The sequence below is a fragment of the Trichosurus vulpecula genome, chromosome 3 (genome assembly GCF_011100635.1).
Source record: "Trichosurus vulpecula isolate mTriVul1 chromosome 3, mTriVul1.pri, whole genome shotgun sequence".
Lineage (NCBI taxonomy): Eukaryota > Metazoa > Chordata > Mammalia > Diprotodontia > Phalangeridae > Trichosurus > Trichosurus vulpecula.
The window spans coordinates 109,701,549-109,714,159 of NC_050575.1; the positions used below are offsets into that span (position 1 = coordinate 109,701,549).

Genomic DNA, 12,611 nt, shown 5'->3' on the forward strand with positions numbered 1-12,611 from the left:
ACTAGAGAAGGCCTATCAGGGATTGGGCCCCACTGGCTTAGCCTCTGTGGACCCAGGATCACCTGGGGAATCAGAGTAAAATCCCATTATCACACAGCATATTATGTGACTTGGGTACACTACAGATTGAATCATATCTCCTGTAATACCTCCATGAGTGAAACCTGATGTAACCAATGGTGCCTTTGTAAATCCTGCCCAAGGACAAAGCCTGACCTTTAGTGCATGTGTGCTAACAGATTTGGGGCCAGATCCAGGACTTCTAGAATGATAGTGGGGAAAGGAAAAAATCATATATTTGAGGATGCTCAGGGTAGGGGTGTGGAGGACATGCTAAGTCCTAGGGGGAGAGTGGAGTGAGATTAGTGGCCTTACCTTTAAAGTGTTTCTGTTAGCTTCAGGAAGAATTAAGATGAGCAGATTCAGAGCCTGTAATCGCTGCTTCAGGTCTGGAATATCTGTTTGGAAGAAAAGCAGTAGAAATCTCTGTGGTGCAACTGGTCAGTACATTCAGTTGTGACCAGAAGGCTGGTGGTCCAAGCCCATGCAAGGATGTGTTTTATGAAAGGTAAAAGACAGGGTACTAGACTTGGAATTAGAAAGACCTGGGTTCAAATCTCACTTAAGACACTTACTATGTGACATTGAACAAGTCACTTAACCTATCTATGCCTTGGTTTCCTCAACTGTAAAATGAAAGGGTTGAATTCTATGGCCTCTAAGGTTCCTTCCAGCTTTGAACCTATGGTCCTGTATGGTCCTAAAGGAGAAGGACCACTTTAATTTGTTATTGTATCCTCAGCCACTAGCATAGTGCCTAGCACATAGTAGGCATTTAATAAATGCTTGTAGAATTCAGTTAAATTGAATGAACAACCGCACCACTTTCTATAGAGCATCAGAGTACTCGACACCCAACTCTCTTCTGGAGATCTCTTATCCTATTTTGAATTTAATTAGGAGGAAGCTGGGTGGATAGAGCCCTGGAGTTGGAGTCAGGAAGACTTGAATTAAAATCTGGCTTCAGAGACTTACTATGTGACCGTGGGCAAAACAACTCTTTTTGCCTCAGTTTTCTCATCTGTAAAACAGGGATAATAATAGCACCTACTTCCCAGAGTTGTTGTGATGATCAAATGAGATAATGTATGTAAAGCACCTAGCACAGTGCCTGGCACATAGTAGGTGCTTAATAAATTCTTGTTATTCTTGTTGTTGTTAATCTCAGGATACCTTTTCCTCTAGAGCTGTCAACACATTTATCAGCAACAATCTCAACTCCAGGAGGAGTCAGTGTGTATAATGAAATGTACTTCTTCTTAACCTTTGTCACTTAGAATTCTTAATTTCCTTCAAAGCTCAACTCAAATGCTGTCTTCAACATGGGGCCTTTCTTAATTTCCACAGGTATTAGTGACTCCTCCCAGCCCCCCAAAATTACTTTGTATTTATTTTACATATACTTTATATAATGAATAATATAATTTTAAAATTTGATTTCAGTTCCAAATTCTCTCCCACCTTTGAAAAGGCAAGAAAAGCATAACCAATTACAAATATTATAGTCAGTAATGAATAGAGACATGAATAGAGAATAAGAGGCAAAGGGGCATAGTAGCTAGAATGATGTCCCCAAAGGAAGAAAGACCAGAGTTCAAGCCTTACCTCTAACACAAACTGTCTGTATCACCTTGAGCTAGTCACTTCACTTCTTAGGGCTCTAGGCAATTCCCTAAGTCTACAAGTATTTCTTCTTTAATTTTTAAATTTTTACTTTCAGTTCTAAATTTTCTCTCTCCCTGCACCTTTCCCCCCACCCTCTGAAAAGGCAAAAAAAAATGATAGCCATTCTATAGATGAAGTAGGACTATAAAGTATGAGAGAAGGTGCCGACCTGCACTAGGAGAAGGAGTTTCCTCACTTGGGAGTTCCCAAGACCAATGAAATCACAGATCCAGACCCTATCCCTTTCTATATTTTGTATGTATTTATATGTGTTTATGTAAGAAGGCCAGCTCCTTGAGGGCAGGAACCATTTCATTTTTGTCCTTGTATCCCCAATGTCTAGTGTAGCAGCCAACACATAGTAGGTGTTTAAAAAAAATGTACATTGATTGATTAACAGAAGGATGGCTCTTATCAACAAGGCCAGACAAGAAGTTACTTCCCAGGGAAGTAACGGAAATTTCCACATACACATAGAAGGAAGTACTGAAGGAGCTTGCACTGGCCCCCAAAGGAAACTCCCTAATCTTTTCTAGTGTCTTCTAGGTAAATAGAAAACATACACAAACACACACACACACACACACACACACACACACACCAAGAGGCATCTTATCGGAGAGCTGCGACAATCTCCAACACAAAGACCCACCCCAGACATTGTTTCCTCTTCCCCAGAAAGACTCAGCAAGGTCCTGCCATTTGGTTCATCTTTTGTGCATTGAAAGTCTCTACAGAATTGAAAATGAGCATCACCAAGCCATGTAGGGTGTGTGAGCAGCTTGAGACTCAGTAAGGACAAAATTAGGAAACAGAGTGGAGTAAAAGATGTCATCAAACAAATAGATAAGCAAAAGAAACAGGCTGGTCCCGTGGCAAGAGTCAGGGACAGCTGATGAGCAGACCACTGGCTTCACTGATAACCTTGCAATGACAAGACAATGTAAAGAAGGCTCCCAGCACTGTGACTGTTATCTCCTCAGGAGAGCATGAACAAGAGTCACATAAGTATGGGAAAGAATCAATGGGGTGTGACCTGGAGCCAGAAGGAACCTCAGGAGTCTAGTCCAACCTCCTCATTTTACAGATGGGGAAAGATGTGTGGAGGCCCACAGAAGTTCAGTGATCCAACCAAGGGCAGGCAGGTATGAAATGGCAGAGCTAGGATTTGAAATCAATACCCACATCGATGAGACCAGAGCTCTGTTGGAGAACATTTAAAGTAGTTGATACATGGCTCTTCCTTGGGAGAGGAGAAAGTTTTCTTTTTTCAAAAGAGGTTGGAGAATTGAACTTCTACACTTTTGTGGTGGGAGAACCTTATTTATTTGTTTGTTTTTCAGCTGAACCAGATTAAATTGTGATTGGCAATGTTTAACTAAATAAAAATACAGTAACAGAGATCATTAGTTTGTGATTTTTGAGGTCAATATGAGCCGACTGGGAACTATTTCTATTTTAGTTTGGCACTACTAGGCCAACCAATAGCTGACTAGGAATTTCCTCTGTAATATTCATGATGAGTGGTGGTCATCCAGCTGCCCTGTACTGGAAGACCTCTGGTAAGGGGACAGCCCACCAGAGGTGGCACGTTCTGCTTTTGGAAAGGAGAATCGTGTTCATAAAGCACAAGGATTCCCTGAGCTCTTGGCACTCCCCCATCCACATTCCCTCTGCACCCCAGACTCCCAAGGATGAAGCCACTCACTCTGTACCATGGTGAAGGCAGGCAGGTACTCAGCTGTGAGCAGTGGAGTAGGCAGTTCTCGGATAAATCTCTTCAGCAAACCTGATGCGTCGTTTTGATGGACCTCATCCCAGTTGAAGAGGCCTGCATAGAACTCTTTCTCCAGTTTCTGCTCCAAACTCTGAAAGCAAGAAGAACATAAGCTAGATCTCACATTTATTTGGGTGCATATTGTATTTTCTAACAATTCCCACCTCTTCCAATCCCCTGAAGAGAATATAGAAGATAATATTTCCCATGAGCCTCTAGGCTGCCAAGATTAGCTTAATTAGAGTTCCACACCTGACATCCTGTGACCTATGTGCCTAAGCACCTGTTGGGGTGGCTTTATTCCAGGACTAAAACATAAAAGAGGAAGAATAAGGCGAACTTCAACGAGGCTGTAATAGTACAAACCAGGGGCTCAGGAGTCCCAACATCTTTCTAAGCCCCAGAACAAGGGAAGCAGTTCTTGAGCCATTAAAAGTAGGGAATCAAATTAAAACAACATGAGACTTGGTCTGCTCAGTGGAGATGACTCCAATACAAGTCACATTAGCCACATTCTATTTCCACAAAGCAGCTGAAGGTGACATGAACAAATTCATGAGAGAAGGAAAAAGAGAAGGAAAACCCATAAGCCTAACTCCATGTGAAACAAGGAAGCAGAAAATGGTACAAGAAGTCCCACTGCTGTATGGTTTTCCAACCAGCTACAAAGACTAAGATGAAAAGAGATGGAGGATTACATCTTCTTTACCCGACCTGACCATGACCATGACCTGACCAACAACGCCCTCACCCTGGCACACAAGCCTTTCAAAGGATAATGCTTCCCAGGTCTCCTCCCCACCATCCCTGCCCCCCTGCCCCACCATCATTTGTGTATGACTGGGCATACTAGATGACAACCCTCCAGAAATGTGTGTGAATTTATTTTGTCTGTTCCTTTGCTAATTATTTTCATCCTAATGAAATATTTTAATTTAAAATACATATTCTTTATTTCGATTTGCTAGGAAGGTATTATAACTGAATTTAGATGACCTGCGGTGGGGAATCAAGCTACCCACAGTACACTTATTGTCCAAATTACCCACTAAGCCCAGAAATCCACGGGAATTCCAGGAAAAGAGGTGATAATTCCTAGAGAGCAGGTACTGTTTTTCAGAAAGACAAAAAAGGATTATGGCTCTTTGAGGTTGTTTAGATTTGTCTTTGTATCCCCAGTGCTTTACATGGTACACAAAGAAAGTATTGATAAGTGTGTTGAATCAAAGGAGTTGACCCTGTATCTAGGAGCCCAATGCCATAGGAGCATACGCTTGTTCCTGATAACACAATTTCTCTGCTAGGTAATCAAGGGGCATCACAACGTGGGGGAGAGTATTAAAGAAGGTCAGAAACTCTGAGGTGGACCTCTGCTTAGTACCTTTGGGACCATAGGAAGTCCCTCACCCTCTCTCCAGGCCTCAATTGTTTCCCTGGTAAAACAATGGGAGTGGCCTAAATCAGGGTAGCTGAGCAGGCCACAGCAGGAGAGACACTAGGGTCAGAATCTACAGATCCCTGAGGCCCGTCCTGCTCTAAATCCTATAACCCTATTAACCATCAAGGAAAACAGAGTGGTGGGATTGCTCTCTCCCTTCCTTCCATTTGCTCCTTCCTCTTGGCCACCCCAACCCCACTGAGAGTCTGGGCATGACAAAAGACCCACCACCAAGAACACCTACCCTCTTGACTACCCTTCTCCTCTTCCTCCAACCTCCTGGCCCTCTACAATCCAAGGGGCAGAAGAATACGTGGCTGCTTACACAGTCTGGATGAGACTATAACCCCTGTGGTGACATAGAAGTCCACCAGGCTTCATCAACTGCTCTGCCTCTGTGCCCTGCAGAACCCTGGGCACTCTAATTTGACCTAATGAAGTACCCCGGGGTCTTGCCCTATGTTCTCCTGTACACTGTTAGTTCTTCCTTTCCTTTCCCTCTGCCTGGGCCCATAGATTTCTCTTGTATCTGTTGTTTCCCTCATTCGACTGCAAGGTCTTTGAGAGCAGGGGCTGTCTTGCTTTTCTATTTGACTCTTCAGTGCTTAGCAGAGAACTTGGCATATGGGAAGTGTTTAATAAATGATTTTTCATTCATCCTTTCAACCCTATGAATCAGTGTATTTGCCAGCTGGAAAAATCAGGTGATTCTTAGTCTTTAAGAGAACTGGGTAAAAATAGTGCCAAACAAGAAGAGAACCAGGAAAAGGAAATGGGGGTAGGAAAAGGAAGGTGGAGGACAGGATAGTGAAGGCAGGTGCCTAAAAAGCCAAATGAAATTAAATAGAACCACCCCAAATGAATGTCAATATCCATGAATTGAATTTACATTTTACTGATTCAACAAACATTCATGTTTAATTACCCACATCGATTCATAAAATACATAGGTCAGTAAGAGAGCATTTCTACTGGCCATAGGTGCACATTACCAAGTAAAATGCCAGGAACAGAGACCACCATATGCACAGGTGAATATAGAAGCTGGAAGACCTAACTCCAATTATCAGTAAAAAACCAAATCAAAACAAAACCCTAATTACCTTAATCCTGGTCTGGGAGCCAGATACTCTCAGGATCCCTTCAGTATCTAACCCTCTCTTCTCCAAACAGGACAGCAGCTAGGAGAGAGTTGGAGCCAATGAGTGAAACAGCAGGTGACAGGAGCTTTGAAAATCCACCTAAGAAGATCCCAACGTGGGAGCTGGTTTCTGTACATAATCCAGAGTCTGAGAGGTTTGGGAACAGTAATGTACTCAGACAGATGGCCAGAAGCTGACTTGGAGCTACATGCACATGACATCTGAAGCCAACTTACAGCTTGTAGAATCAATGGGACTTGTGTGTTGGGGACAACTTTCTGATCAGTCTCCAGCAAAGTACTAAGAGGGACTCCAAAAAGCCGGTTCTCTAAAGAAAGAGACAAAAAAAGTATTTCATGTCTTTTTAATTAAAATTGAGTTTCCTTCCTTAGTTTCTCCAGGAGCAGCATGCATTGGACCATCCATTCAAACAGAATTAAGGGACAAAGTTTAAAGAGAATGGCTGATCTCCACAAAAGTTCTCCTCTAATGCCAGCCCAAGACATGGACATTCAGCTCATTTCTCAGGGTGACTATCATGGAACATAAGTTCTTGCAGGCCCTATCTAAAGGCAAGCAAAGTGGGACTTTTTTTGTCTTTTGTTTTGGAGTGCTTTTCAGCACTAAGGCAAGCAAGTGCCTTTGATTGAGTCTTGCCTTTGTTTGTAAGAAGGCCCACACCCTTTTGCTAATTAGGTCATGGGAGGTGTGAAGCCCTGGGGCCCTGAGAAAGGGTATATATATACTCTGAGGGTAGCCATTAAGCTAGAACTCTCAGAACTAAGGGGAGGAGAGGTTTTGCTTTGGGGGCTCACTCACTGGAAGAGTGTCATGTGATTTGACCAGATGAGACTCTAGGTAGCCATTGAGGAGCCCCCCAGCTTTGAAACACCCAGATGTTGGTGCTTCTCTCTCTGGTAACTATGTATGTAATGTCTTGGACAGACAGCTAGAAGCCTGTCTGCTGATTTGTGTTATTTTGCTCTGTTAATATAATTTTTGCTTGTAATTTTTGTCTGTGTTTTCTCTGAAGTTCAGGGTGCTGACTTTTTCCCCTGAACTAAGTGAATGATATATGTATGTTTAATTAAAGTGAGATTGCAAACTCCTTAAAGTTGCTTTCCTTAGAAAAGCAGATCAAAGAACCTGTGCTAGTAGCCCTCCTGTGTGCTGGTGTTATTGGCCTTACACAGCCACAGTAGCAGCAAGTAGCATTGCTGTTACACCCCATGAGCTGAAAAGGCTTTGAGTATAGGACCAGGGTCAGACTGAGTGTTCATCATGTAAGGGACTTAGAAATTCAGAGGTGGAAAGGACGTTAGAGGCCACTAAGTCCAACCATTTTGTTTTTCTTATGAGGAAACTGAGGCCTAGAGAGTTTGACTTGCCTAAGGTCACACAAGTAGTAAGCATCTGAGATGGGCTATGAACCCACACCTCCCTGATTCTAAGTCCTGTACTCTATCTGCTATAGCACACTGCATTAGATCTGCTACATTCAGAAGCACTAATCCCCAGAGCGTGGCCACTGGGCCATGATCTCTTTGCTGAAAACAACTTATTAAACCATCTAAGACATGAAGAGGTTGCAGTCTGTATCAGTGGGAGCACTCCCACTGATGGGATCACAGGTGCTTGAAATAACAACACTGAGTCTCAGCCTTCTCCATGTCTGTCAAGCCAGCAAATCAGCAGAAGGCATGAAACTCTGAGGGTATGAGAAAAATATGTATGTGCCACAGAAGAGATACAAACATGCTTGTGGACAAGCATGCATAGCAAAAATTTTAATGCAACCCCACAATTGGAGGTGGGGGAGACTTGAGGTTGGGGAAAGTTGGGCTCTGTTACTGGCCATGAGGCACTAGAGGCAGTTAGATAGCAGAGTGGATAGAACCCAGGCTATCAGGTACTGGCTGGGCCTGGAATCAGGAAGGCCTGAGTTCAAATCCAGCCTCACACAATTACTAGATGTGTGACCCTGGACAATTCACTTGACTGCTATCTGCCTCAGTTTCTTCATCTATAAACTGCGGATCATAACAGCACCTAACTCCCAGGGTTGTTGCAGGGATCAAATGAGATAATATTTGTAAAGTGCCTAGCACAGTGTTTTGCACATAGTAGGTGCTTAATAAATACTTGTTTCCTTCCTTTGATGAATAGACTCACCCATGAAGCTGGAACCCTTTGTTCTCAGTAACTATGGGCCAATGAGAGTCTCTTCCAAACCTCATCTAGGACTCCCCTATTTCCACATTATCCAACACCTCTACAGATGATAAGAATTCCCCATGCCTTCTACCCCCAAATAAAAAAAAATTCAGGAGAATATGAATTTGTTCTCAATCAAACCTGATTTCTGTAAAGACTCTTAAATAGACTAGAGGATGGTTAACCTGTTGCTTTCCATTTTCCTGCCTTGCTCCTCCTCAAGTCCAGTCCCAAAATGTCACAGAGGGCTGTCAGCTCAATCAGGGCCAATGTGGGGATCTTCTTCATATCTTGTGGGGATAAGTCTCCTATTCTTGTCACTCCAAGTCTTCCCTTGGGAATTCTAAACTTCTAGAGAAACAGAAGAAAATTTCCAATGTTCAAAACTTTTAGTAGGGACTAAGGTATTTGAAATTGCAGATAATTCTAGGAAATTCAGTCATTTTTAATGTCATTCGGAAAGATCACTGGTCTAGAAACCATAATGTCCCGATTCTAGTCCTGGGTCTGATATTAACACTCTGTGTAACCTTGGACCAACAACTCTCTATTCTCTGGGCCTAAGTTTTGTCATTTGTATGAGAGGGTTGGCCTAGAAGCTAGGAGTCTTAGAGATGATCTAGGTCTTACATCATCTCTAAGGTTCCTTTTGACTCCGATAGCCTAGGCATCTATAACAATAGATGGTTATTAAGAACTTGCCCTTTGAAACACTGTCTCTGACTACAAACATAAGTCCCTCTGCTTCTCGTATCCCCACTCTTAGTGAACCTGTCCTTTGCTCTCATGGGAAACTCCAGTCCCTCAAGGTCTCCCTAGTTTTTCCTCCCACCCTACTTAGCTCAGAAACTCTGGCAAAGTTGTTCAACAATTCTCTGCTTAAATCCTTGATTCTTTTACCACTCCTGTGCCTACTGCCAAGCCATCCTTACTAACATCCCATCTAGGGTGAATCCCAAATGGCTGATCTCTGACAGAGAAGTCACAAACTGAAAGTCACAAAATTGACTGAAGGCCTCATCGAGGTTAAATGGCAGAAATTTACAGTGGAGCCAAAGTTCCTTCACAGTTTTGCTTTTTCTATTCATCTCTTGTTGACCCCTTAGGACATTCCTCAGCAAGCATTTAGTCCAACCCATACATGAAAGGAATCCCCATAATAACACACAAATGATCATCCAGACTCTTCTTTGAAACCTCCAAGAATGAAAAACCCACAACCTCTCGGGCAGATATTTAACTTTACAAAGCTCCAATTTATTGCTAGGAAGTTTTTCCTGCATCAAGCTTAAATTTGCCACTTGGTAATTTCTATCCATTGCTCTTCTTCCTCTGAATCCCTTCCACTGAATCTAAAAATTCAATTTATTTTCCATTCCAATTTATCTCCCTCATCTCATCCTCCACACTCATTGAAAAGGCAAAAAAACAAAAACGAAAACCCCCATTACAAATATGTATAGTCAAGCAAAAAAAAAATTCCCACATTAGTCATATCACCCCCACCCCACCCCACCCCCACACACAAACAAAATATTATTTAATCTGTATACCTTTCAGTACTTTGGACTTCTTGAATGATCCTAATGAACCTTGTTTTACAATGCTGTGTATAGATGCCTTATCTCACATATGAAACTGGAAGTTCCTTGAAGTCAAGGACCAGGCATTATTCATCTACATGTCCTCCATAGGGCCTTACTCATTATAGGTGCCCAGGAAATGTTTATGAAATTGAATCCAATAGCATATGGAACCAACCATCCAAATGTGTTCCCAATCCCTTACCGGCAGTGAGCCCTTGCCCTTTATCCACTTGGTTTCTGGGGGCAGTGTTCCTTTCTGCAGAAGAGCTGCTTGCTCCGAATATGCAGAATCAGTGCTGAATATTTCCTCCTTCCCAGAACTGGGAACTGGGCAAGGATATTCCACACATCCTGGATAATCTGCCACTGCCAAGGAACAAAAACAGAGCTCTTCAACAGAAGCCACAGGGCAGATGTCCTTCAGATGTTGGTGACTGCAGTTCTGAGGGGAAAGGCTGCTCAGGGATTTATCTACTACAGATGTGCTTCTTCCTCTCTGGACCCCAGACTCAGACCAAATTCTTAGTTCTCATGATCAAAGGGATCTTGCTTGCAGAATAACTAACTATAGAGATCCCATCCAAAGTTTTCCTCACTTCTACTTTCTTATCCATCCAATCTGTCCTTCATACCCAGAATATTCTTCCTTATGCATAAATCCAGTGATGTCATTTATCTGCTAAAGAATTTTTAGTGGTTCCCTATAGCCTGCAGAGTAAGGTTCATACTTCTTTGACTTCTATTTAAGGTTTCTTCAGTTTGATGCTTCTCTACCTTTGCTGTCTTATCTGACATATATTCTATAAACCAGCCAAACTGGGCATCTCTAAGGCTGCAGAATAGCCACTGTGCTCTCATTCTTCCTTGTCTTTACTCAGCCTATTCCCAATCCCTTGCATGACCTTCTATCCCCCTACCTTCACCTTTGCCTGCTGAATTCCTTCCCATTCTTTTCCAACTTAAGTTCCACCTCTTCAAAGGAGTCTTCCCTGATCCCACTGGTTGGCAATAGCCTTTCCCCCTCAGCTTGTCTACAACACTTTACTTGTACCTTCCTAATGTACTCAGCATGTAATACTGGATACTGTAGGTAGCTGTGTTACTAGCACATTCCTAAACCTAAGTTTATGAGGACAGGGGCCAAGACTTATTTAAACTTTGTATCTTTCTCAGGGCCTAATCCAGGGTTCTGATCACAGAACACAATTAATAAATGTTTGTTGAATGGTATCTAAAAGTCTTATAACCACAATGTGCCTTTTTTCCCCTCTGATGGAAGGTCCCAAAGTCCACCAGGACTCCCAGTGCCTGGGACTGGCATTTCTCAAGTACTCTAGTACATGGAAAAGAAAACATTTTATCTGGGTCATGTTAATGACAGGTCTTGGGCACACAACTCTATGAGGATGAAAGATTCACCACCATTAGGGATCTATCCCCAGACTCCAAGCACTCAGACAGCCCAGTTTGCCAAGAAACTTGACCCCCGTTGATCCTGCTTAAGGTCATTTCTACATTGGCACAGGGGTCTAAGAGTCTACCAGCCACTCTATGCCGGCTTTCAAACCCAGTGACGGTTTCACAAAAGACACCAAGGTCCTGGTCAGCTCTTGACAGCTTAGGGAGCAGAGGCTGGGAGTCAAGAAGAAGGAATGAGCAGGATATAGGGAGAAGGAGAGACAGGAAAAGTTAGCTTTTAAAGTTTTAACAAGTGAGGGCTTTGGTAGTAAAAAGCTTATTTTGGCTCATAAACATCTCCCAGAGACTGATATTGGTTCAAAGAACAATAGCTAGGAAATACTGTCATAGAGAATGTTCTTGAAGAGGAACCTAGATGAACTTTTAGATTTTTATTTAAAAAGTACTTCTTACCTGGTGGGGCTTCTGAGGGTCTGGATTTGAGCTGTGTCCATTTCCCTTCAGCATCCACTCTTTCTGCTAACACCTCCTGCATAAGAATGTTACAAATTATATCGATCAATAAACATTCATTAAGCACCTACTGTGTGCCAGGTACTGGGGACACAATGACAAAAATGAAAGTCCCTTTCTTCAAGAAGCTTAGAGGCTACAGGAGAAAACAACGTGTATAACAGAAGTATATACAAAATGGATATCTACTACAAATCCAAAGTTAATGCAAAGTACTTTTGAGGGGAGAGATAATAATAGCCGGTCAGGATAGGCATCATACAGGAAAGGCATGAGGTAAGCTTTGAAAGAAGCTGGAGATTCTAAAAGGCAGAAGAGGTAAAGAAGGAGTAAATTCCAGGCATGGTGGGGGGGAAGGGGGAACAATCTATGTAGAGGGAGAGGGATGGGTGATGGAATGACTTTGCAGCTAGCATTTAAGGTTTACAAAGTGCTTTACATGTCAGCTTATCTGATGCTCACCATAACTCTATGAAGTAGGTGTTATTATCCACATTTTGCAGAGAAGAAAACTGAGGCTGAAAGAAGTTCGGAAGGCCAGTTTGGCTGGACCATAATATATATGAAGGGAAATCTGGTTATCCCTTCCACACCTCAGGGGTTAGGGGAGTAGAACCCCCATGATCTGAAAAATCCACATAAAATGTTTTGGCCCTCCCATGGAATGAGAGAAGAAATCAGAATTATTATGGTATTAAAAGATAAAATATGTTGATATTATAAAATAATATACATATGTTTTAGCCATTCCTGAGTTTCTAAACTTTTTTCTGGGCCATCGGCCGGCCTTGGCGTGT

General features: G+C 42.5%; 1 protein-coding gene across 1 annotated transcript in view; it reads right to left on the minus strand.

Annotated features, from left to right (window-relative positions):
• Positions 1-12,611, minus strand: part of ARHGAP40 (Rho GTPase activating protein 40) — a 113,607-nt gene that overhangs the window by 17,606 nt on the left and 83,390 nt on the right. The window contains exons 4-10 of the mRNA XM_036748254.1: positions 11,755-11,830; positions 10,085-10,248; positions 8,482-8,647; positions 6,319-6,410; positions 6,044-6,121; positions 3,434-3,593; positions 376-458 (exon numbers count right to left, since the gene is read on the minus strand). Coding sequence (XP_036604149.1) covers positions 376-458; positions 3,434-3,593; positions 6,044-6,121; positions 6,319-6,410; positions 8,482-8,647; positions 10,085-10,248; positions 11,755-11,830 — 819 coding nt within the window. The remainder of the gene's footprint in view (positions 1-375; positions 459-3,433; positions 3,594-6,043; positions 6,122-6,318; positions 6,411-8,481; positions 8,648-10,084; positions 10,249-11,754; positions 11,831-12,611) is intronic.